At 43.5% G+C, this 27321-nt stretch overlaps 1 protein-coding gene across 1 annotated transcript; it reads right to left on the bottom strand.

Moving 5' to 3' along the window:
* Positions 1 to 301: 301 nt before the first annotated feature.
* Positions 302 to 26248, bottom strand: CTSC (cathepsin C). Its single transcript, XM_006273025.4, has 7 exons — positions 25916 to 26248; positions 22834 to 22979; positions 10323 to 10489; positions 9798 to 9953; positions 6367 to 6482; positions 2956 to 3087; positions 302 to 1821 (listed from the first exon to the last, which is right to left on the bottom strand). The coding sequence occupies exons 1-7, from the start codon at positions 26121 to 26123 to the stop codon at positions 1319 to 1321; spliced, it is 1428 nt and encodes a 475-aa protein (XP_006273087.2). The 5' UTR covers positions 26124 to 26248; the 3' UTR covers positions 302 to 1318.
* Between the last annotated feature and the right edge of the window lie 1073 nt (positions 26249 to 27321).

Below are 27321 nucleotides of genomic sequence, written 5' to 3'. Positions count from 1 at the left end.
AGAGGAATAAAACAGTCAATATTAAGCCTTATTTATATCCATGCAAAGATTCCACTTGCATTTTCTTTCAACTGCAACAACATTTAATAACTGGCCTAAGAACCTACAAAGAACAGAATCTGTTGGAAGCCAAAATTATTTTTAAATCTTCCCTTCCCCTCCTCTCCTCTCCCTTCCCCCAACATGCACATAATCTGCCTCTTATCCTAAAAAGATAGTACATGCCTTCTGAATTTTGAAACTGTTGGTACAGATCATAGCAATAGAAAGGCAAAGAATGTAAGAACAGCGCCCACAGCAATGAAGTCAGATTTTTTTTTATTGATGATATGCTCAGCACTGAATTAAAAAAGGGCATTAATAAAACAGAACTTTAAACACATACTCAATAAAAGCCAGATAGGCAAAATGAAATTTCAAGCTCAGTTTCCCAAGTGACATTATGCCTGCATATTTGCCAAACACTTTAAAGCTTTAAAGTTTCCCTTTAATCACAGTGTAATAGTCTTCCACAACACACATTTGTGTCCAATTTTAAAATGCAACAATTTCCTGATTTCCCAGAAGTAAGGCACAATATTCAACAAGTGTCCTTTTAAGTAATTATAGATTTTTGTAGCAGTCATTTCATTCCAAGATGTACAGTTTTACGATTGTCCAAAGAAGAAAAAAAATACAAAACAAAAATCACAAAATGATTGTGTTTATAACCATGATGAATAACTACCACTATTGTCAACTATTGTTTATCTAATGGCAATTGTGTTCTCAGGCAATTTATAGCCAGTCTCTATATAGAAAATATAGGCCAGTCTCTGTGGGCACGTCTACACGTGCATTTACGCTCGCTTAAATTTACTGCACTAGGCTGGCGTCTATATGTGCAGGTGTTAAGGAGCATTAATGCTATGTGTGGACTGATTTGGGACTAAAGTTAGTCCAAAGTCAGTCCACACACAGTGTTACTGCACAGTAAGGCATCTACACGTGTTACTCCGCCGTAACTAATTGGGCATAAATTTGATACCTACACGATGCAGGTATCAAGTTTACACTCAAGTTTGCATAAGTCGACATATTTACTGTGCAGTCGATGTGCACATGTAGATGTGCCCTGTATGTTGTAAACAAAGAGCAGTATTTTCAAGTGTCCTTACTGATAGTGAGTGAAAACTGCTCACTTTTATTCCACTGAATCTCATTAAAGCTCATTCTTTTAAGATACAAACCACTACAGTAAAATTCTCCGAGTACATAAACATAATCAATATGTTTTTATGGTTTCTCAACTGAGGCACCAGGCAGAAGAGCTTTACATTCACATTTTTGGAATAGGAGTTGCAGCCACTGCTATGCTTTCAATAGCGCATTCATCAGAGCCTCTGCGGATTCTGAAGTAACCATTTTCACCCCAGGAAGTTCCCCAGCTGTTTTTCACTATCCAGAATTTCTCACCGGTACCTGGATCTTTGCCATAGCCCACAAGCAAGACAGCATGATTGGTCAACTCAAAAGGGTTGAACTCATCCTGCAGCTGAGTATGATGGTAAATCCCTCCTTTATAGTACATGAAGTCACTATAAACCTCAAAAGCAACAGCCATTGGCCCATTTTTAATTAGTTCGAGCTTCATCAAGGCCTCATTGCAGCCACCATAAAAGCCTCCAACATAGCTGTATTCAGACACATAGTGGTGATAACAGTTCCGTTTGTAAACGCATGGAGAATCTGAGCCTGTGTAAGGGAAACAATCCTCCTCTACCACACCAAAGTCTTGGACATATTTTCCAGCGATGAGGTATGGGAAGCCACCATCACAACCTAAGAAGTCAGAAAGTATCTGGTTATTCCTCAGGGAGATTTTTGGAGTAGGAGAGAGAATGATCAGTCTCCTGAATTAGGTTGCAAAAAACATTTTTTAAAATTAGCTTAAATCTTTACTATCCCCAACATCTCATATCAGAGTGACCACAGCAAATGCACATTAAAGTTGAAGACAGTCATTCCCTTTCCCCAACCTTAACTTGGAAAAAGAGGAAAAACTGCCTAACATACTTCCAGCACAGAGAAGTGTTCCTAAGTCTATTCAGAAGATAGCCCAACTTCCCCTCTGAAACACACAAGCCATCTCCTACTCTACTTTTGATTAGGATGATGCCCTGTGAACTACAGCAACTGAATTATTTTCATGAAAACCTACAGTTAAAAAAATACCACATACTCCAGTTGTCATTATGGGAACTATGCCCTTTCAGAAAAGGAGGGGGGGGTAAGTTAGTCACTGTTTTTGTTTTTTCCTTTCCTCTCCACCTGCCTACTGTTTTGGCATACTTGGTTCCTTCCTCCCAAGGCCCAATATGCAACCTGGCTCTTTTAGTGACTCCCCTAGATATTCCGTTGTCTGCAGATGGAGTTCACATCCTGTATCCTACTTCACTATATTTCCCTCTGCAGGTTCCTTTCATTTCCAGCTACTGCTGCACACAGCCAGGCTGCAGGTGAAGAGCATGGATGCCTTTAAGAGTTTTTGTAGAATAAAAAGAGGAAGAGCAGATGGCAAATGGCCAGCCAGTCTCCCACCAGTGATTCTAGCCAATAGGACATGCCCAAGCAAACAGCAGAAGAGATGCTAATGATCCTGGAATATAGGCCGCTCTGGTGTAGTCAAAGAAATCAGCTACCACAAAATATAGTCATTCAGTTTGACAGTCGAGAATTAACCACATTTCTCAGTCATGATGTCAACTTATTCCAACAGCTTAGGTTTCTTGCTTTCATGGAGGTACCCATTTCACTGCAAATAAATGATCTTTCTAACTCAAAAACCAAGGGCAGGATTAAAAAACTGGTTACAGATCCATCACAAGAGATTTCACTAGTGCAGTTAGATCTGATGGAGTATTCCTCCTGCACCGCTGAATACTAGACTAACACTTTGGTATTCAATGCACTTACCTTGAGAATACTGGCTACAGGACACAATTTGCTGGGTACTAAAAACTGGTGTCTGGGAATTGTTGGTTAGGATGCGAATTCGTGCCTCCAGCATGCCCATAGAAGCAAAGGAATAGCAGCTGCCACATGATGCTGGGGAAAAACAGGAAATGCAGTATATCAATAAACTAAACAAGGCTGGTATGCTGCATGGACATGAACCTAGCATCACACCAAATGAATTAAACCATGCTTGCTTTTTTCCCCCTGTGTACACTATGGCCACGTCCAGATGAGAATGGCTGTGTGGTATATGGCACTGCAGACATGTCTGCGGTGCCAACGCCACACATTCAGGCATTCTCAATGCTGCAATGTAGCAGTGTGGTATTTTTTGTTTGTTTGGGGTTTGTGTTGACCACTGGAGATGCAGGGGTCAAAAAACCTCTGCAAAATAAAGGGGAGTGGCATAGGCATGGGTAGCACATGCCACCCAACACCTGGCTGGCCAGAGCCATGCTCCAGCTGCTGGTCAGGCTCTGAGTGGCAGGATCACCGCTGCTGCAGCCCCGGGAGACCCCCAGGACCTCAGGTAAGGCTCAGGCTTCTCCTACCCCACCTGGGGTAACTTGCTGCACACAGGACGGTACGTGGCATAGGCATTCCTTGGGGACAAGCAGCAGCAAAAGGCATGCACTGCTTCTTGTCCCCGGGGAAACAAGTGGATGCAGCCTATGACTGCAAGCTAGGCTTCAAAAACTCAGCAAGGTCTCTCAATGTACATTTAACCTTAAAAAGAGGTAAATATGTAGAGAATCCTTAATAAGATCAGCTGAGGTGATCAAAGAGAATGCTTTTTTCCTGAAAGAAATTTAAATATGCTTTCTTATTTTAAAATATTAAAAAAAAAAAAAAATCATAGTTTTAATTAGCTAGTTCTGAAGTTTCATAATGTTCACATATTTACAGAAGATCACGTGCATTAGTAAGTCAGAGAGGATGCTCTCAACCAACTACTTCACAGACCACCCTTTATAGGGCCTTGGCATGCCTGGTACAATCTGTATCAAGTGAACTCTAGCCATAAGCAACAGCCCATCTGTCGTTTCAGAACTGTAAATTCCCCATATATTTCCACCTCTACAGCTGCTTTGAGAAGAATACATAAGAGTCCAGTAATGTAAATGCAATGTTTTGATGCAATGGATTTTTATAATTATCGTCCCCTAAGGAGCCAACAATTACATAGGCTTTCCAGAGGTACTTAGTTGTCCTCTGCTGCCAGGCAACTACAAGTTAAGTCTTCCTAGCCTCTGTTCTACACCAACATTTAGTGTCACCATTCAGTTTTCATGCTTTCATCTGATCGGCATTCTCTATAATGCACAAAGAACCTGTGAATGTGAGACTCACTGTGGAGGGGAAATTGCTTGGATGAGGTCTTATTCTGTCTGTTGCTCATCACCAAGGTGCCTGATTGACTTACCTGCTGTCATGAAATAGAGGGAAATATGGCAAAGATTTAAAAAGGAAGGAGGTTTGGGGGAAAAAAAAGAAAAACAAAATACCTCGTCTAAACGTGTAGGTGGGTAACAAGCAGGGCTATTATAAAAGCAGGACTTTATGAAACTGTATTGTAATTTAAATGTGAACTTAGCTGCATCTCTGACAAGAAGGGGGTGGAAGGCCCTTTCTTAACATGAATGCTCTTTCCCAGCAGGGCTGATTGAAGTTATGAAAGGCCTCACCCACTCTTGCATAAATCAGAGCATCATTGGTTGCTTGGCCAAGCCACAGAAAGACATGTTTGCTGTGCCTCATTTTACAAAGGTATGTTAAATGAAACAGCTTTGCCCTGAAAGCCTATGATACTGTGTTCAAGCCCCCCGCTCTTAAATGCAATAGTACACTTGTCTGAGAAGCCTCCAATATGAGCACCACACAAGTGGAATATCAGCAGAGATACAAAGATAATTGCAAGAGCTGTTGTATGTCCAATGCTTCCCACAAATTCAATTCCAAGTCAATTAGAGGCTTAACTGCATTAGATTCCACTGTGGCAAAGGATCATTAAATTATGAATAATGACTGAAGAGTGCAGAATTTCAAAGGTGAGGAACCAGGAGGTCATTATCCTTTTACCTACTCTGCACAGAAATTAAAGGAGCTAGAACAGTTTTGAGAATTGTAGCTCCCCAGGTCCAATCTGTTACAGAGATGTATTTGCTCAGCAATATTTTCCAACAGTAGAAATAGATGGCAACATAACTTTATGCTACTGTGAACAAGATTATTATTGTGGATATCAGTGGTACTTGCATTAACATTGCCTTTGATGTCTTATGAGGGACTGAAAGACTTGTTACTTGTGGTATGCAAACATATTCCCAAAACTTTTTAAAATCTTCAAGTTGCAGTTTCAATGCAAGGAGCTAGAGGCAATCCCTTTGCCAAGAAGCAGTAAAGCAAGATTGACCATACTGAGAACAGTGCTTCAGGAGGTAAAAGCCTTGGAGCTTGTCATGCTCACTGAAGAAAGGAAGACATTTATTTTGAGTAAATGGGAATATGTAGGAAGGACAGGTATAAAGAGAGTGGCTAACACTTGAGAACACTTGAGTAGGGGTTTAGATATTTCTTATCTATCTTATTTCTTACTAACATCTTTGATTGTGAGCCAATCTTCCCACATTCTCTCAGCTTTGGCAAGAGAGCAATGCTTTAAGGATATGGCTTCATTATATGGCAGACAGTATCCCATTTTCATCAATAGGAAGGTTTGGAAAACAGTAGCCCCAAACTAATTTTAAATCTAGACTAGAAATTATTCATAGATTTTCAGGCTAAGTAATCAGTAATAGATTTTCCCATTGTATGAGCAAAGAAAAAAGGTTGGCCTTCATTGTATAAGGGTGTCAGACATTTAGCACTGTTCACACTTCAAGGTTCAAACCAACACTTACTTCTCAACAGATCAATCACGTAACTATAATTGTCCCTAAAATGATTTACAGTAATGAGACTTGAGGGTGGTAGAAGCAATCCTTTAGAGGGTTATTCCTTAAACCTGTATGATAATTTGCTGTCAGCTGTAATTAGTGGAAGAATTAATAACTGAACTTGAACTGTATCAATTCTAATATTAGAGATACCAGAAATCCATCATTGTGACAGCTTGGACAAACAGAATTTGATGCAGATCACCATGCAAAGTGCTCTGGTAAATTACTTTCACTCCTCTAGTAATTCAGACGCTCTGATCGAAAGGAGTATCCTCTAGTTTGACAGGAAGAGTCAGAAACTGTTTCAAGCCCTCTTTGAGTCCAAAGTGAGTATTGACCTTCCCTGCCAGCCACAACCAGTCGATTAGCAAAGTGGTTCTTTTTTCCAGGCAATTTCATTATATAGAGATTCACAAAGAAAATCTTGTACCTTGATTTCGCACAGGACTGACATAGTTGACACCATTAACATTTCTCCAGTCCCAGGATTCTGGCAAACTTGAAGCTTGTTTAAGTATTTCAGGTGTTAGCGGTGCTGGCCTTGGTCTAAAAAGAGAAGAATACACTTCTGATATTAACATGTCACGGTCTAGACAGAAGACTATTAGAGTGCATAAAGCACTGACAACTCTAGGCCTTTGCTTCCACAGCCTGTTTCCTAGCTCTACCAGTAGCTACAGTGAGCTGTTTGGAGTAGTGTCCACATATGCTGAGTGGGTGACATGTCTAAGTGATCACTCCTTGGCTTCAGTAGCATGAAAAACTTAAAAAAAAGGAAAATATTCATAATCCCTGCTACAGCAAAGGGAGTATATTATTAAATTGGTTAGGGCAATTAAATCAGTCCAAAAGTTCTGAGGTCCCCCTGTAACAGGGGACCCTAGCCCTGTTACTGAGAAGCAGCACGGCCCCTTCCAGGCCAGAGTCTTTGTAGCACGGGCAGCCAGCAGAATGGGGCTTAAAGAACAGTCCTACAGACAAGTCAGCCAACAGGGGTGTCGTATAGTTTCATAGTTGTTAGGGTTGGAAGGGACCTCAATAGATCATCGAGTCCCGAGCCCCTGCCCTGGGCAGGAAAGAGCACTGGGGTCATAGGAGCCAGCCAGGTGCTTGTCCAGTCTCCTCTTAAAGACCCCCAAGGTAGGGAAAAGTACCACCTCCCTTAAAAACCCATTGCAGATTCTGGCAACCTTAACCATAAAGAAGTTCTTCCTGATGTCCAAGCTAAATCTGCTCTCTGTCAACTTGTGGCTTTTGCTCCTGGTTATTCCAAGGGATGCCCTGGTAAACAGCATCTCCTATTCCTTGCTCCCTCCTCACAATGAATCTGTAAATAGCCACAAGATCCCTTCTCAGCCTTCTCTTGCTGAGGCTGAAGAGATCCAAGTCCCTCAGTCTCTCCTTGTAGGGCTTTATGTGCAGGCCTGTAAGCATGCGACTGGAAGAGGTCTTAGGTCGGCCATATAAAATCAGCCAAAAAACCTAGCCCCAAGAGTCATGAAGTGAGGAGCTCCTGACAGGGCTCCTGATTTTATGGTGGGACTGGAATGAAGCAGCACTGAAAACCTGGGAACAAGAGAGAGTTACCTGGGGCAGAGAGAGAGAGAGAGACTTGTTATGCAGACAAGTGGCCCTTATTTTATGTTAGACCGGTAGTTTGGGTTTGGGATTAAAGGGGTAGCTTGGAGGTCCCATTAATCCCCCTTGGGCATGTGACTGCCTTGAATCCCTGCTGAGCAGAGTCTAGAGCCGAGCAGAAAATGAGGCTTCTGAGCCCAGAGCAGGGCAGTGTGTGGGGCCAGGGCCCAGTGCCCAAGAGGGAAAGATGGGGGCTGGGGCCCAGCAGCCAAGCTTAGAAAAGTGGACCTTGGCTACGGGACCGGTCAGAGTAGCGGGGCATAAGCTGGGAAGGCTAAGACCCCAACAAGGGAAGGAAGGCCTGTGGTGCCCTGGACATGCAGGGACATGTGTCTCACTTGAGTGATTCAAAATACCTGAGAAGCATTGGGCATAGTGTAATGTTGGAATGGAGCCATGCAATTAGCGCCCAAGGCATCAACTCCTTACTCCTGGGGATCGTTAGGAGATCAGGGCAGCCTCCTGTATTTTAATAACAATTTACATCAAGGCGCAGTGGGCAAAAGAAGCGTGGACTGCCCTGAGAGCAGGGTGCAAGAAATTTTCTTGGCCTCCAGGGGCTTCCTGGCCACCCCTGGAGATGGGCCCCCTGTTGCATCCCACATCTGAAATCCTCCTCAGTGACTCTTTGGCATTACCTCAGTGCAAAATACCTAGAACAGACTTTGAACATGTACCAAATAACTCCTTTGAAGGAGGTACACAGCTCCTAAAGACCAAAACACTCTCCTGATATGAACAAAATGAATCAGCTATAGATGCAGAAGAGCAGACAAGAACAGTGCTTATCAACATTTAATAACTCTAGTTAAACTTCAAGATGGCCACTTGAAACAGGCTTTGGCTGCAGCTATACCCTGGATGCCAGCTGTACTTATCTTGCCTCTTGGTGGTGTTCACTTTATTTATTATATGTAGATGCCACCCTTCACCCACTGTTGAAGTACATGGATAATGAGTAGCTATTTGTAGTTGTACAAGTAAAAAATTTATTCTGGGTAATCTTAAAAAAACCAAGCACCCAGCCACCTTCCTACTTTTAGCAGGTCTTTGACATAGTACAAGTAGTGGACATAGTGCAGGATAGAAATCTAGCATCCAAACCACTTTCAGAGAAGAATGCTTGTAAATGCAGAGGCTTCTATAGCTATTGCTGCTCTCCTATGCTTGCAAGGAAACACAACTACTTACAACCACCCCTTGAAACTGGAAATCTTAGTGGTATTTTCATGCACAGATCAAATATTTAGAATTCAGCTTCATTGGAATAGCAATTGCATTTTGTATTTAAAAGGTGAAATCCCTCTACTCAGTGGAATTTAGAAGTCAGCTTTGTTAAATTTGGGAAGGATTCTAAATGGAAATTGTTCCCCAAAGCCACTTCAATTCCAAGACATGAGGAAACAATCAGTGATTGTAATGTGAAAGAGAAAAAAGTCTCCACACTACAGCACTGGAGAAGACAAAAGGCAAGGAGGATGGGATAATAATAATAACACTCTTCTTGCTGACACCAGGGGGCAGCTGCATAATGGGACTTTTCAAAGCAGATAATTGCTATAACCATTTACAAGTTTGCTCAAACTGTGCTGAAATTGAAGGTTACCATAGACTGACAACATCCTCTCCTGGCTCCTGTGGAATGCCAGAGCCCCTGAATTCACCTTAACTGTGCATGCCAGAACAGTGTTCTCCCCTAGTTCATCCACAGAGACAGCAACCCAGACGATGTGCCCTGGAACTGGGTCTCCTATATATTTAACCAGAGTTGCTGTGGAACTGAAATTTATGAACTGTCCGTTTTAAACAAAGAATAAAAATACCTGCTGGTGTAGGTGTATGCTCATCCTTGGGTGATTGGTGCTTAAAAAGGGCCAGCTGTCATTCCAAACCCATACTTTCTACCCTGTCACAACCTCTTTCCCTAATACATTTTAGTAAGCCAAAAAAAAAAAAAAAAAATCAAGCCAGAAATAATTCTATTTGTGATAGAAGCCAGATGTTTGGATAATCAGGAATCAAGCCGGGGAATACACTGGCACTCCATCAGAAAGCTGGGAAGCTGACTACATCTGGACTGCATATAATCTGATCTGAACTAGGAGCCAAATCTTCAACTGCCAAGAAATCAGCACGACTCTCTAGATCCCTAGGGAGACGGACAGATTCTTAACAGCCAAGAAGTCACCCTTCTGCAGCGATACAAGCAGAACACCTTCATACCTAGGGACTCTGGAGTGGAGGCCTCCAGCTCTTTTAGTCAGTTCTTCCAGAGTCAGAGTTTCATATTCCTTGTAGGCTGCTGCAGTCCAGGATTTCTGAACAGTGTTGATTGTATTCACAAAGTCAAGGTTGTGCAAATAAGGTCTGCTTGAAAACCTGCAAAAAGAGTTGGAAACAGCACAGAAAGGTTGGAATTGAAGGCTGGTCTCTCACTGGTTGCACAAATGCTGTGATAATACAATATAAGCTCTTACTACCAAAAAGGCTTTGCAAGACAGCTGCAACATATCTGCATCCCATCATTCCCATAATACAGCTGGATTAATAACATCACAGTCTAAAGTTACATTAAGGACAAAGAATGATGCCCACTTCAGAAAGATGCTTAATTAAAAAGGTACAAAAAATGAACTTTTAACTATGGCTCCAGGTAACAAATTTGGCCTCCTTTGTACATTAACAGATGTACTTGGATGCTACGATTAGCTTAGGTTGAAAGCAACCTCATTCGCTTCTTGCTCTCACCTTCCCTTTAGTTTCTGGAGAGGCAACTGGTTTACATGAATGCTGGAGGGAGAAGGAGACACTTTTTGTCCAAGGAAGCATGCCCAGTTACGGCCAAGTACATCATGCACCCATCCTGGAAGGGTCTCATGGCAGTAACTGGTTACATTTGAGCCTTCTTTTGTGTACTGTAAAGCAAAGCAGAACTAGGTTAATGTAATACATGTACAACCACATTAAATCCTGTGCACTGCAGAGACACAACACCTGCACTTTGCTACATGTCAGGTTTTGGAACCTGCACACATTACAGCTACATACTGACTATATAACAGAGGAAACTCTGTCCACATATTCAGGCTCTTTCAACCTAGATGGTGTTTAGAGGACACTGGTATGAATGAACATTTCTGGTGTCCTACTATAATTCAGAGGAAGGTAGAACTGCTAAATAAGTTACAGACAGCTAGAAGAGCCAGTCCATACAACAACAATAAATAGAAAGTGAGCCTTATGAACTCTAACAAGAACACAATCTTGTTCTATCTATGGCTTCTGAAAAGGGCAAAACATGATCAGCTCCCACAGTTACTAACCTAGTCCCAGTTTTTCCTAAGAGGCATCTGGGCAGGGCATTATAATCTTCTGCATTTATGTTACTCCTCAGGTACTCTGGCAATAAGCTTGGTGTGGAAACCCAAGTGATATAGCTGTGGGCCCACACAAGACTGAGCCAGCTCTTTCAAGATTTGTTGGGGACATGTAAAAAGATAAGAGGGCAGCTAGTATCTCACGATCCAGACTTCCTGAACTTCCCATTTCCAAGAAGCAAGAAAAAGTAAGTTTTTTCCCCAAGAAGTGATAAGTGAAAAGGGAAACTGATTCATCTTGGTAGTTACACTCCAACTAGAAGTTGTGTTGATTCAGTGGGGGGTGGGGGGGGTGATGTTGCTGAAATCTTTTGATTTGTGCATGCAAATGTTATTCCAGGAACATAACTTGTAACACCTTCCTGTTGCCCAGCTCCTACCTCCAAAAGGCAACATTCAGTCAACAGTATGTTCTTTTGCATTTCATCTACTTAAAGTGGGATGATAATTAAAATTATTTAATGAGTTCAGCCTGCCTAATGACCTAGTCTTCTGCTGTTTAGATATGCAGAAAAATAGTGAAGCTTTACTTCACAGGTTAACAGTGTTTTGAAAGCATAATACTTGGCCTTAAAAAGATGGGGCATGAAGTGGCAGGTGGTCCTAGATTCTGTTTAGAGCTAATCAACATTAAATGAGGCGCCCCCCCCCCCCCCGTAAAAGTGGTGTTGTCCAAATGGTCCTCCTTATTGGAGAAGGAACTGTTTAAGAATATTTCTGGGTCATTCTGCAGCTGGCTCAGTTGAGGATACTATCAGAACAGGCTAGAGTCCCATTAATATGGATCAATGCTGTAAAAAATGCTTAGCCAGAGTTGTAAAGAGGTTTTCTGACACTCCTCTCCCCAAAAGGCAACATCCACTCTACATGTAATATGCTAGTTGTAATGGAGAGGAGAGTACAGGGATAACAAGGACAATGAAAGAAATACTAAAAGGATGGTGCGTTTGCCAGGCTCTGCAGGGAATCTGAAGGAAAAGAACACCTGGCGATATAATTAAGTCTAGTAGGATCCAAGAGGAAGAGCTGGAGAGTGTTAATCCTCCACTGGTTTTATGACATATAAAGTTCACATTTGTTACCAATATCAGGATTGCAGAGGTAGTACTTCTACATTCACAACACAAGCGTGTCTCCTCCTAAAGGGAGCAGATTGAGGCATTGAAAGGCATTAGTGTTACCTTGCTCTACTCTGCCCATCTCACAGTGGAAATAAACAGACTGCGCTCAAGGGACAAGCGCACTCAGCTGAATTCCTGGGGGGAGGCAATGATTTGCTCTATAGCAGAAATGTTGAGAGGAATTCTCCACAATAGTGTTGATAAAACCCCAAAATTCTGCATCACAATTAGAAAGTTATTGACTTCACTATTAATCAGTCATGGTGAGCGCACTGTATTGGGCTCTACATAATAGCCTCAGTAATCAATGCTTACCCGTGCTTTCTAAAAGCCACCGCAGAACAAACACACCTAGGCAGAGTGCTGCTCATCATGAGTACTGATCTTGAATCTTAACAACCCATATGCGACTTGCTCACTATCCTCATTCTAACAAGCTAGACAGTCTATAATATTTGCCTTGCATTCAAAACCAGATGGTGGCAACAGCTGCTTAACAGCCATGTCAAATGTCTGAAGTGAATGCCTATCTTCTGTTCTGTGAAAACCTGGCTATTCAGATTCTGAACCATACAAGCTTAAAATAAGCCTGTGAGAGGGCTAGTATATGTGAGCCTTACTCATTTAAAAAACACAACAAATCAGAACTTTAAAGCATGTATTCCAGTGGGTCTGAACACAAACAGGATCTCTATTTTATTCTTTAGTTCTTCAGATTTGATTAAAGCAAAAATTGCTAGTGTCACTGTTTGATGCACAAATTTACTCAAAGCAGTACCATGCAAGAAAGGACAAAAGGGTCTAAGGCTCCTTCTTAGAAAAAAACGAGTCAATTTTTGATAGGAGTTTCAGTCTCCTGCAATAATATCTTACATATGGTACTGTTAGAAGCCAAGATTTTTTTTTTTTTTTATTCACTGGAATATGTAAACATGGATTTTTATTTTTAAAGAATCAGTTAACATTCTTGAAAACCAGTGAAAATCTAAACAGATTTCTCATCAACTCAGAAAAAGATTAATCTGCAGCAGAGGGAATAAAATGGGGTTTATGACCTTATATTTCTTCAAGATGTATTTTTAAATCCTGTTTTTCATCCAAAAGACAAGGGAGAAGAAGCTTTGCTCACTGCCTACCCTCCTCCTTAGCCTAGGCAATATACTAAAATCATAAAGTAGCTGGTTAATTTGGGTTTTGCATTCACTAGAAATGAAAACAGTAATTGCAATCTGTTAGCTACTTGTTAAAATTCCTGGGTTAGACCAGATCAGTTGCATTTTCTTAACTTGTTAGCTACTTTGTTAAATCTACCTTTAAGTGGCATAGCTTTGGATGAGAAAACAGACATTTTATTCAGACTAGTTATAAATTACTCTAGCTTTCACCAAGTCAGATTTTGATAGAGGTTGATAAGAGACTCAATAATTCTGCTCCTTAAATTGAGGACAGAAAGTACAGATGTTCTTGGAAACCCCCCAGCCTCTACACCCAAACCAGCCAGGATCAGTTGCCAGACTGACAGTAATTGTTAAAAATAAGTAAAGCAGCATCACAAGCCACTCTGGCATTTTTCTTTTAGTGAGCTTAAAAAGGGGTATGCCTGTTTTTCTGTTGGTTGTTTTCAATCTTTTCCAGGTCATCATTAAAAGAAAGGACTAGTTTTACTTACATGAAAATTGAGAACATGAAATTTTACTTAGTTGATTAAAGACCAGAATAAGCATTAGCAGACTTAATTAATGGTACTGACATCAGCTTGTCTCTAAATGCTGGCAACCTGCATTCAGTTAAGATCGGTTTGTCTACCCCAACAGAAAAAATTACGCCACAAGATCAAACTGTGCCACTGTGTCCTCCAGCCTGGCTTTAAAGACAGTTCTTGTTCTCAAAAAAAGAGCTACAGAGAGCAGTGGCCACTAGAGGGCACAGCATCAAATACTTCAACATTAAAAACCCTTAACATCTTGCTACCTCTTCCAGCCTAAGAGCACAAGTTCACAGGCTTTAAAAGCTAGAAGGGGCTGTTATGAGCATCCTATAAAAGCACAGACCAAAGGACTTCCTTCAGTAGGACATGCAACTGCAAAAGCTCCCTTTCCCTAAAATATGAATGAAGAGCATCCATCCATACCATCTGCAACTGAAACAGTGCTTCAGAAAGGTGCCCAATCTTAAAATTCATTGCATTTGACAGTAATCTTTCCCACTGGATAATTATCCTTATTGCTCGGAATTTGAATCTAGTTTCCAATATGAATTCTTCTGACTTCAGAGTTTGAGGTGAAAAGGTGACCTATGGAGAACCATAGATATGAAAGGGATTCCTGAATCTAACTCATAAGTTCTTGTTGGTCTGATGCACTGCCTTGAATTAAAGACTTCTTGCTATTGGGTTGTGCTACATCTTGAATCAAGCAAAGTATCTTTCATGTCAAATCTTCCAGCGTGGGCAACTGTAGAGAGACAGTTTGGGGAACATATTCAGGGCTCGACACTGGAGGAATTATGCCAACCTAACTTTTGAAATACCTAGCACCACCTCTTCCCTTTTTGTTCCTTCTTTCTTGTGAACTTTCACAGAAAGATAGTGAGAGAAAATAAATATCTCAGTAAAACACATCATTTCAACAGGACTCTAGGTTGTGGAAACAGGCTGTACATGCTTAAATGCTGACAGAACATGTTACCCAGAGAAACATAACACGGAGTCTCGCTGCTTTAATATTAGAGTCACTATTTCCATAAATGAGGCAACCTATTTATGCACTGGCAAAAGAGAGCATTTTAACAGACCAGCCAGCCATTCCACAACAGAAGGTGGTTTACTAAAATATATTTATATTGCCCATTAATGATAAGCAAACAGCATGTGCATGCCCAGGTTTTGAGATCAACCTACTGAAGTCAAACAAAGGTTAGTTCCAACTGATTAGCAGAATTAAGGGGCATCAGCCAATTTAATGCTAAGAAGGTTCAGTTCTAAATATTTCTGAGTAAAGTGCATTCACAGTGACCCGTCTTGAAGGCCCAAGACCCCCCCCCCCCCATTACACTCTTGTACTCTACAATCTAAGCTCTCATTTTTAAAAAGCAACACAAACTGGATTTTTGCCCTTTTTAAGAAGACCCCAATCGATAATGAAGTCCTTAACTCTCTCTAAAGAAAAAAAAAAAATATGGGTATCAGGAATGTCAGTCTCGTCTTTCCCAGTTCTGCTAGAGGATCTACTGGCAGTCTCAGAGGATACAGGTTAGCTCTTAAACCTTAACTATAGCACAAAAATAATCAAGCCCTTACCATAAGTTTCTTAGCTCAAAAAAAAAAAAAATCAGCCTTTAGGGCTAACTAAGGCTGTAAATACTACATTCAATTCAAACAGATAACCCTGATCATAAGATGACACCCTCCCTCCCCAATTAGATTCTATGTATGGAAAATTTACAAATTTGTTATAATTTTCCAGGTAAAGAATCTAACTATTGGAGATTTGCCTTGAATTCAAGGGAGGTTTGCACTTCCCACTGCTACAGCATGGAAGATAAGCCTGGGGGGTCAGGTAGACCCTTTGCTCTCTGCTTCTCCCCAACTTTTCTGCCTAGCAGCTCCTTCCCTGAAAGTGAAGAGCAAAATTGAAAACAATGACCTTGACATTAAACATGGCTGTAGCACTTTGCACATGGTATCCATACACTTACTACATCCAAAATTGATGTATTTTATTTTATTTTTTTTTAAAACTGCACTTTGGCACCTACTTATATATTGCACAAGCTAGGCGTGATATTAATCCAAAACCATTTAAGGCTGGAAAAGAAACAGGAATAATTGGAAATAGGAAAGAAAGACACAGCTTAGCTGTGGGAGTGAAGGGGAAGTCAAAAGGTATGCAGTGTAGTGGCTCACTATGACTTTAAACAATTGTGGGTGAGAGCGACTGTACTTAGGGGGCACTACCATATACCTTATTCAGATGGGCTGCATTCATCTATCTTTGTGACAGGTTCCCATTAGCACATTTGCCCAGAATAGGCCAAGTGTTTTAGTCATGTTCAGTGTTGTCTACATCATTTAACCAACTTCATAGTTGGTTTCTATTTCTGAGCTTTTAGCAGCAATTTAATAACAGACAATGGGTATGAATTTAATGAGGTTTCCTTATATGCAATAAGACAAGGGGCTTTTCCCCCCCAACCCCCCCCATGCCAAGTGGAGGGAAAAAAACTTGTCTTGTATTCAAGTAAATATGGTAGAGGTTATGTTTATCCTGGGAAAAAAGTGTTTTGTTCTGAGACCCTACAGACGTACAAGTCCACTGTCCCACTTCAAGCCCTGCTGAAGTACGTGGGATAAAACATTCTATTGCTTTTTCCCAGGATGCCAAGGTGTGCATCGTAAGGTTATTGTGGGTCATTCCCTACCCCTATTCCTTGAAATGCCACTTGTTCTTTTGGGAAGTTCTTATAAATTGCCAAGGGTGAAGCATATCACACGCTAGACCAATAAGCAGGAGAATGCTACTCAAACTGGAAAGTCCCTGATACAAGGACTCATTTTCCAGGTGTTTCTAGAGATCAAATAGTAAACAAGGTTAGAAAGCTATATAACAATACTTATAAAGCACAAAGATTCCCAATATAATGAGGGAGGATGTAAAAATACAGAATATTTTTATGAAAGTTAGCTGGGAATGATGGAGAAATAAATAATTCTCTAAGAAGAGGCAAACCATGGAGCAGGGTCCCTTGAGAGGGAAGCCCAGCCAAGGACCGAATGAGAACAAACAGCAACTTCCACCCAGAATGGGGTGATTGACGGTAACTCTGCTCTGCTCCACATGCTGCTTCTAACTTGGTAACCAAAGGATAATAATGTTTTGTTCTAGAATTCAGTGGCTTCAGCCAAGTAAGCTTGATAATTGGGTTTGTTCCTCAGTAACACTGCAAAGCTGAAGGTGGCTTATTGCACAGGATAAGCTTCAGAAAGAGCCCAGTATTACAGGAGCTCGTTTAAACGGGAAGTGGCAGGTTTGGATTTATCAGGACCGTACAAGCAGGTTTCAATATGAGACTTGACAACAGTCTTATACGGACCTAAATTTCAGGACCTACTGAAGAAACAATGCTCACTCTAAATAAACTAAATATGCCTCTGCTTTTGGGATTCTTCAAGCATTCATTGTGTGTATTCAGCTTTAGGAGCTGAGATTTATTGCTCATCTTTATAAAAGGCCACTGAAAGCAGATGCCTTGCAGCAACAGAGAGGTTACTATCATGCAAGGGAAGGCCTGAGTTAGAAGCTACTCTGCCAGTTCAGGTCTGAATCTCTAGGAGGACATGATTTTTGCAGCATGCTACAAATTTACTGGTGCTTAAGACTATTGTTACAAGTCGCACTCGAGTATGATAATCTGGGCTCAGAGCAAATGGGGCCTTCATGGAAGTGCAGTAGGTTGCCAAATATTTAATGGTTCAGAGGCTGAAGCGGAAAAAATAAATTCATACATGGAGATGGTCTTTCTTCTATAATACAGCAAAAGAAACAGGTTCTCCTTTGCAAGGAAACAGTTAGAGAAAGCAAGCTACAAAAATATATGGAATAAGCTCACCGAGTCCATTCCTTTGGAGAGTCATTTCCCCACAGTGCCCAGGCGCAAGAACAAATGACTTGTAAAATCAGTGAGATCCTAAGGAAATGTTAGTGGGTGACTGGTAAGTAGGTTGCAAGAACACAGTTACAAAGTCAATCTCAGACATACATAATGGTCAAACTTCCTGTGTTTACATATGGCAAAATGCAGTGTTGTAACCTCTGTATGCATCCTATTCTATGCACAGGAAAATATACCTATTTTAAACCAAAAGGGGAAACAAAAGTTATACCACTTACCTCCATGCAACTTGGAGTTAATAGTAGTTCACCCTTTCTATACTAAAAAGGATGGAGGAACTTTCAGACCAAAGGTCTTCTCCACCAGCAATTCATACCAATTTTTAGACTATGCTGGCAGAGATTACGTGGATCTGTCCCTGCATTAAGTATAATGGAATTACACACCTGCAACTTACCCTAGTGGCTGACCACATGATTATAATCAGGACAAATCTGCAATGCAGAAGAGGCCTAAAACTGAGGATTTGACTCTCAAATTTTCAAACAGGGAATAGTCAAGAGGCACCATAAACAAAACGTAGTAGGCAGTCCTTATAAGCCAGGCACCCTTCCTACAGTGAATCGATGCATTGCTATAAAAATTGCAAACCCTCTTTCAGATTGAGCAACAGCAGCTGAATTAATTTGACAGGAAGGCAGACCAATTTCACAGCCTCACTTAAGCAATACAAGAAAAATTGTAATTTAAAAAAATAAGGAAACTGAGCAGGGGTTTACCCAGGGCAACCATTCTGGTTTAATTTAGCTACTTTGGAGTAACCCTCGGACACATAACACATCATTAAAAGCGATAAAACATTACTTGTTTTGTGAGCTGTTTTGTGGGTAATTATCCTCAGTCACTTTTATAAGAAACTTGTTCCAGTGGTGGCTTCCAGGGTTATTTCCAAACTATTACAGAAAAGCTTATTCAGCAATTATTATGCCAGCCAGTTTCACTGTGTAGACAAGTTTCCTAAATAAAATTCCTTTGCCTTCTAAATGATTTCCAGATGCTATTGACACTGGCATTTACCTTCTCTCTCTTTGCTAAAATGCCAGTGAGCGCATCTACACATGAAGCTACGTCGCCGTAGCAATGCACTGCAGCGATGTAGCATCCACAGGCAAGAATTGTGACACTGCAGCTATGTCGCCATAGCAACTCGCTACCTCATTATAGCATGTCATTATGGTGACATCGTGTCTAAAAATAACCATGTATGGCGTGGCATGCACGGCGCAGTATAGACTGTTACTGCATTGTCTTTTAATACTTCCAAAAGGAAGCACTAAATAACAGCATAGTAACAACACCGCCATAAGCAACATGTGTAAATGCAATCATTGAGGAGCACGTTGCTATCTATTACTTCCCCTCACTTTACATAGAAGTTAAAAAAAATAACCTGAAAAAGGTGGGTGGGGGTGGAATTTAGACATAAAAAGTAGTAAATGGAAGAATAAAGATGTTTTCATTAGAAATGCAGATCTTGTATACTCTTCTTTATCTAGAAGACCTTTCTGGCTAGATGGTTATCACTGAGGAAGCGACTTTTATTCAGCACTTTGAAAATGTTTTAAGCTGTTTTTGCACGTATCAGTGGGAAGGAAGGTTCTTTGTTAAAGAGCAAACACTTGTTCCCTGTTCAATTATGGACCAAACAAAAACATTAAAAAAAAAGAAAATCTTAGTCCGCAGTGCTGCATTTTCCAAAAGATACAGGAAGATGATTTTACATTCTTAGGTATTTTCAAGGTTAAGTACCCCCTCAACCAAAGAACACCAAATTGGGGGTGTGGAATCTCAAACTTTCAAGTGCTCTTTCCATATCACAAAGCTAAGAAAGACAAGCCCTGTTTTTCTTTTCATCACCATTTTATTTTTACAGGAATAGCCGAACACCTCTTCCAAGGGAGGAAGGGTGTTGGTTTGCTTCTGTGTCTTGGGCCTTTCCTAAACACTTTAAAATAAGCATTCATAGAGCACTATCAGCAGGAGCATGAATAGCACCACAGGCTGGTAAAATGGCTCTGTTCCCAGAGACTCTGCAGAAGGCAGGTAGACCAGATCCCAAGAGGTGTGAATGTAAATTCACTATTTTAAAGGAAACTATGTTAACGTATACTAAGTGAGAACCTGGTGTCGGGCTCTGTAGGCTGTTTCATATCTAATCCAATATTATGGGGAGACTAGGTCCAATGAGAATCCAATGGGGGAATAAATCTTTCATACTTGCAAAACCTCCCTAGGGTGCAGCTACTGTAGAAACTGAAAATAATGGTACAGCCCTAAGAAAAGCAATTGGTGGATCATATTACAGAGTGCAAGGACTAAAGCATCTGTGTTTTATTGATTCATGCTTTCCAGACAATGTTTTTGTATTATAAACAATTCTACATTGCTTATAATCTGTCATTTTAACCACCTTGCTAGTATCAAAGTGAGAATGGGGTTACCCATTAGGGCAAATAAAGTATAAATTTTCTTAAAACAGCAAAGGCCAACCTTTTTTGCAGGCATGCCACAAGCTAAACTGTATGCTCTCCCCGACTGCCACTGATTTGCTGCTCTGCTTTCTCCTCCCTGCCCTACATTCCATGCCTGATCTGCTGCTCTTTCTGCACAGTCACTGTGCCATCTTCCCCCTCACCAGGCTGCCGCACACAGGCTGCCCATGCCACTTCTGGCACTCGTGCCACCGGTTGGCTAGGCCTGATTTAAAACACTCCATTCTAATACTTCCTCCTAAATCTTAAACCAAAGTGTTAAACCTAGGCATGTCTTATTAAGGGAGACCTGACGGTTACCAGTGATCTAACCCAGATATTCAGCACATCGTCTCTCTCAATACTGACAATAAAGGCACAAAAGAAAAAGAAATCAGGAATGGATCAAGGAGTCATCCAACAATTATTCAGTTTTACTCCAGTGTCTTTGTTTATACTGGGGTGGGCAAAATGCAGCCCGCCAGGCCTTTCTATATGGCCTGCGGGGCCCCTAAATTTTTTAGAAAGTTAATATATATCTGCCCCTGGCTGCCTGTCATGCGGCCCTCAATGGCTTGCCAAAACTCAGTAAGCGGCCCTCTGCCCAAAATAATTGCCCACCCCTAGTTTATACACATCAAAATTTGATTGGGAGCTCAATTGGCCTCATCCTCATTTTCAAGGAACCTGTCAGCTTTCACAAGCATACGGGAATGCGTTTGGAGCTTTTGCCAAGCCTGTCTTCCAGTCACTCGGCTTTGTCAGTACTCTGCAAATGGACTTTGATTTCACAAGAGCCAGATGTACTATATTTAGCCTGTCATGCATTCCACTGAAGCAGCACTGTCCCCAGTGCTTGTGTTGTAAAACTGAGCTGCTAAACTCCATGTTATTTACCTTTCTTCAGCAGCTGCTTGATATTTTGAGATTTTAAAATCCCTTATGTTCATATTTGATTTCTCAGCTGCTCAATTTATTGGCACTTGAAGCAACTTTATACTTAACCTGATAAATCAGCCTGAGGGCTCCCAAAGTCTGCACTGATTTAATTCCTCCAAAGTGTGTTTGCCCAGGAGCTGTAACTATCATATTCAGAGAAAATTAACTTGGGAGACCTGGCAGCATGAAAGGAAGAGCACTGGTGTCCTTTACTTCAACAAGGTTTATGGAGAGGCATAAGACCAGAGGGGACACCTAGGGTCATCTAGTCCAGTGGTTCTCAACCTTTTTTTGTACCAGGACTCCCATTTGTGAACATCTCCTTTAAAGGAGAGTTCATTTTTAAAGTTTGTTCATGACCCTTTGATATATTCTTGCAACCCACTTTAGTGTTGCGACCCATGGGTTGAGAAACACTGATCTAGTCTGATGACCTGCATAACACAGGATACAGAACCCTATCTAAGAAATCCTGCATCTGGCCTGTAACTTCTGGCTGAGCTATATAGCATCTTTGAAAGAACTGCCCAGTCCTGTGTTAAAGTTGAAATGTTGGAAAACGGATTTACTCCACTGTTGGACTGGCATAATAATACAACAAGAGACTTTGACCCCAAACTCAGGCCCCTCCTAGAGTGCTAAGAAGTTGCAGCTCAGCTCACTGCCTCATGTGCTATGACTCCACATGTAGGACTAGTTCGTACAGGGAAGCTGATCGAGAGGGCAGGTTATTCTACAATATTCAGGCACTTAATTGGGGGATCCCCTTAGTCTGGAATAAGATTTATAAGATTATTATAATGAACTGGAAAAAATACTCTTATGCCAGAATAAGGACATCCACAGGGGAAAAAAAATTGCATCTTAAGAAGTTTCACCTCTCATCTTATTGCAGAATAGTTTCCCTTCTGGCTTGGCTCTCCTACAAAGGTTCTCTACCAAAGGGAGAGGACAGCACCTAGACTGTACTGTGTGAAAAGATATATATTTATTTATTTTAAAATAATAAAAGATTCCTCAAACACACACCCTTTTCACTGCCTTTACCTATATTTTTTAATTAATCTATCAATCAGAGAGAATATTTACAATTATTTCACTGTCTGTAAATGGTTTATTTAAGTCAAGGGAAGTAATACATAATATTTTGGCTAATGCTTTTTTTCAGCGTCTGCATTGCCAGGCAGGCCCCACTCCATCCAAATATGTGCACATCAGACCTGTTGATGCTGGGTCTGACAAATAAATGAGGGAGAACCAAATTTCTCAACTGGAACAGAGATTGATTTAGTCCATCAGAAAAGCATTTTCCATATGAAGGGCTGTCAACTCCCCTGATCCAAACAGAAGGCAAAACAAAGAACTTCTATGACATGGCTGACACAGAAAGAACACGACGATGTGCAATCCATGCCTTGCACTGTTGTAGCATCAAGTCTTATTAAAATATACCTAGCTTTTGCAAAGCACTTCATTGGTATCTTTATAAGGGCAGTCAGCTTCATTACCCCTATTTTACAAAGAGCAGCTGAAAGGTGAAGCAACATGCCCATGGTTACCTAGAAGGCCAATGGCAGAATTAGAATTGGAACGAGGGCCACAGCGCTTTGAATAAAAAGCCAGAGCATGCACAGACTTTTGGAAAAAAGGTTAATATTCAAAAAAGAAAAATCTGACTCACCTTAAAAAATGCAAACCACTTATAGTCATTAATTACAACTTCAAACCCTTGATTGTAAATGATCGTGAAGAAGCCAGAGTTGCCCAAGTCATCCTGTGCCACATCCAGCTTCTGAAGACTCACAACCACTTTCTTTTCCACGGGTCCTGCAGAAGAAGGCAGTTGTTACATAGACTCATTAGAGCTTTCTTGTGCGGCCTACAAACCTTACTCTACCATATTTAACCATACACTAACAAAAGATACTGCCAGTTAATAGACAGAGCTTGTCACATGAGAAAAAATAGTTTGCCAGACATGGCATGATCAATATTTTGCTGGATGAAGTTTGCCTTTTGGAGTAGAAATTAAATGCTAAGGCATTGAAAAGTAACAATGTATTTGAGTTTAGAAAAACAGATGCTGAATCTCTGTTACAGAAATAGGTTTATTTAGTCAGGAGCTGCTACACAAGTTTCCTGAATCCAGCACATAACTATACCAGTGGGATCATCAATTTCCTGCAGCAAAGCATACCTGTTGCCAATTGCTGTCAGAGGTCTGAGCACTTAGCGCTCCAGGGCCTAACACAGACACTGCAAAAATTGCAGCAGGAAGCATAAGAAACCTGAAGGACTGCACTGATCTTCATTCCTTCTCTGGACCTCGCTACCACCCACCCCAGCTCCACTGAGTTCAGCTTTTCCATTTACCCAATCAGACTGGTAGCAGAAATTGACATTTCAAATGGTTTAGGTGGTTGGGGTTTTTTTCCTCCCTTTTCCTGTAACTAATGCTGTCTCAAGGGCAGGTCCCATGTCCTCTCCCAGGAAGTCTGGTTTTCAATCAACTTCAGAAGAAATGATTAGCCTCAATAAAACCACTTCAAACAAAGAACCTGTCCTATCATACCCAGATAAAAACAGATAAAAAGAACAACACCAAAACAGTAGGTAGGCAGTGGTACTCAGTTTGAAATGCACATTCAGGGCAGAGCAATCCTAAGTAAAATAACCCAAGTAATTTTAGGGGCGCTGACAGACATGGAAGAAAAACAACCTCCCCCGCAAAAAAACCCAAAAAAACAACCCACACCATGCTTTAAACAAAGCAGCACTGTGTTATTTCCACCCAGCTCTGCAGTGTCTGTATAGATCGGACACTTCAGCCAGGCTTTTTGGCACTTTTAGCTAAAGTTGATTCAATCAGCCAGTAGATAAAAGCAGCAAAAAAGCCCCACTAAAGCTCCTGATGAATACAGACATTGGGAAAGCCAGGTGCAACTAAAGTGCTGCCTCTTCTGGGTGAGCTCTGGGCTCAGCGCTGGAGCACGCTGAATTTAAAAGTAAAGCATCCTTGGGTATTTTTCCCACCACGTTTGCAAGCAGCCTATTGAATTCCCCACACTCAGCTGGGCAGAAAATAATGGTTGTGGTTTCATTCAGTTTAGCGCCACAGCCATATCTAATATTTAGTGGTTTTTCTTCTACGAATATTGAGTTCTGCAGGCAGTTCTGCTTTCACACAGCCAGGTTTCAAGCAAGCCATTGTTACTGGGTTGCAAGGAGAGGGCTCTGCCCCCATCAGAAAGGAAAGGCAACTTAGCAGCCACTTTCTCACCACAGAAGCCTGCTATGCTCTGCCTTTCTTGCATGCCAGGGCAGAGATGTCCAGCTGAAGAGAAGCAGGCGATAACTCTAGGATTTAAAGACACCTTCAAAACTCCTAGAGGTCAGAAGACTGGTTTATGAGGAAGTGAGGTACCGGTCGGCATCACATGGGGAGACTGGAGGGAATTTCCACTTGCAGTCACCGCTCCCCTCCTCACCCGCCTCCACATTTTGGAGAGCATCTCTTCCTAGGAGCTCTCTGTTTAAAGCAGGGGATGGGGGGCGGGAAATAAGTGTGCGGGGAAGTCCTGCCAGTTCACACCCAGCTCCCTGTGGGATACCCTCCTCTGGTCCCAAACTTCTCCTTCACAGAGGCTTCGTCCCAGGAGATCAGCACTAACTCCAACTGGGCAATCCCCAAGGGAGCTGGCCTAAGAGGCACTGGCAAACGCATAGTAATTCAGAGAAACAAACAGATCCAGGGCTGGATCCCACCAGGGTCCAGATTTTGGAGAGCGTCTCTTGGTAGGAGATGACACACATCTCTTGTTTATAGGAGGGGGTGGAAAATAATGTGTGGGGAAGTCCTGCCAGCTCCCAGTGGAAAACCCTCCTCTTGCCCCTAAGTGCTCCTTCACGGAGGCTTCCTCCCAGGAGAGGAATCACCACTGACTCCAACCGGGCCATCCTGGAGGGAGTTGGGTGAAAGACATTGGCAAGCACATAATACTTCAGCTGTCTTGAGAGGCACTGTCAAACACATGATCATTCAGGAAAACAGAGACAGGGCCCGATCCCACCAGAGTCCCCAGAGGCCCAAAGGACACCACAAATCTGCTGGGAAGGGGATCAAGGAAAGGAGAGAAGAGGAAAGGAAGGGGCTGAGGCTGCACTGAATCCACCCTGCCCCGAGGGCTCTGCCGGGGTGTTAGGGAGGACAGGAGGGATGGAGGGCCAGGCCACGAGCAATGGACTCTGCCAGGGGTGTTTGGAGGGATGGAGGGCTGGGCCAGGAAGAGTGGGCTGTGCCAGGGGTGTTAGGGACGGAGGGAGGGCAGCGCCAGGAGCAGTGGACTCTGCCAGGAGTGTTTGGAGGGATGGGGGGAAGGACGGAGGGCCAGGCCAACAGCAGTGAACTCTGACAGGGGTGTTAGGGAGGACGGGAGGGATGGAGAGTGGTGCCAGGAGTAGTGGGCTCTACCAGGGGTGTGAGGGATGGAGAGAAGGATGGAGGGTGATGCCAGGAGCAACGAGCTCTACCAGGGGTGTTACCAATAGAGGAAGGGGTCGAGGGAAGGCTGGGCCAGAAGCAATGGGCTCTACCAGGGATGTGAGGGAGGGCAGGAGGGAGGGATGGAGGGTGATGCCAGGAGCAATGGGCTCTACCAGGGGTGTGGGGGATGGAGGGAGGGCCGGGCCAGGAGCAGCAGGCTCTGCCGGGAGGGGTGTCTGGAGGCCGGGGCCGGGGCCGGGGCCGGGGCCGGGGCACTCACCGAGCTCGGAGCAGTTGATGTGGCGGCCCTGCGCGCCGCGGCCCCTGCCCACCTGGAAGAGCCAGGTGCCCTGCAGGTCGGCGAAGGTGCAGTTGGCGGGGGTGTCGGCCCGCGCCCCGGGCGGCGGCAGCAGCAGCAGCAGCGGGACGAGGGCGAGGGCGAGGGGGAGCGGGCACCCGCGCGGCCCCATGCCCATGCCCATGCCCATGCCTGCGGGCCCGGCCGGCGCTGCAGCGGGGAGCGCACAGACACGCCCGGCGGACCGGGGCCGCCTCTTCCTCCCCCGGAGGCGGCCGGGAAGCGGGGCCGGGCGGGGCCTAGCCCCGGGGGGGGCCGCAGGCGAGCAGGCAGCGCCGGGGCCCTGCGGGGAGAGGCTCGTCTGCAGCCCGGGAAAGCCGCCCTGGGCTGGGTTGGGCTGGGCTGGGCTGGGGCGGAGCGGGGTCCGTGCTGCGCAGGCTCCTGCCCCTCTCCCCGCGCAGCTCCCGGGTCTGGGATGCGACTCCCAGCCCCTTTCCTCCCGCGGTGTCCGCTCCCCTCTAGCATGCGGCTGCGCTCAGCTGCCCCCATCCCTGGGGACAGGGATTTGCACCCCTGGGGGCAGGGGCTTGCACCCCTGAAGGACCGGCCGTGTGAACAACGTCCTTTGGGTCCCTTTCCCCTCCCTGCCTGCCAGCTTCGTGCTGCGCCTGGTTCCCGGCGGGCGCGTCGACACTCCGGTTGAGAGCCAAGGACTGCGCAGTGAGAGTCGCCGTCTACACGGGCGGACGCTGCGCCGTCGTTTGATCTTGTCACGAGTAGTTTTGCTACCTAGAAATACAAGGAGCAAAGTTGCTCTCCGTCACATACTGCACGGTAGAGCACGTGTACACGGCCAACGGGGAGCAAATGTGCTCCGGGAAGCAGGGTCTGGGAAAGGTTGCTCCCTGCTCTCAGGCGCCACTGGAGCCCATGTCCCCCTACCCCAGCAAAGGGAGCTCCCAGGCCCTGCTCTGTGGTCGCAATGGGACATCGGGCCTAGGAGGTTGGTGTCTCCGAGCGCTGCCGCACCAGAGCCCTCTCCCAGCAACGCCCAGTGACCTGGGAGCTGGCACTGGGGGATAAGGGTCTGCCAGCACCAGGCCTGTGACCGCAGTCAGGAAGTGGGGCTGGGAGCTCCCTGCTGCTGGGCCAGGGGCCATTGTCCATGCCTGAGCTCCAGTGGCAGAGCCCGTCCTGGCAGCAGGCAAGAGGAGGCATAAGATGTCTCCTGACCCCATGCTCCCCACCAGCCCCTGGGCTAGCATCCAAGGGAAGCCTAGAGCTCCCCCAGGCTCATCAGCTGATAAAACAATTATCCCACCTCGCTGGCCCAGCCATGGAAGTATGGGTAGGTTTCAAAGAGTCTGTGAGGAGGCATTCATTTCTCG

The sequence above is a fragment of the Alligator mississippiensis genome, chromosome 1 (assembly GCF_030867095.1).
Source record: "Alligator mississippiensis isolate rAllMis1 chromosome 1, rAllMis1, whole genome shotgun sequence".
Classification (NCBI taxonomy): domain Eukaryota; kingdom Metazoa; phylum Chordata; order Crocodylia; family Alligatoridae; genus Alligator; species Alligator mississippiensis.
The sequence above is the reverse complement of the archived record's forward strand: the minus strand, read 5'-3'. Positions and strand labels throughout refer to the sequence as shown.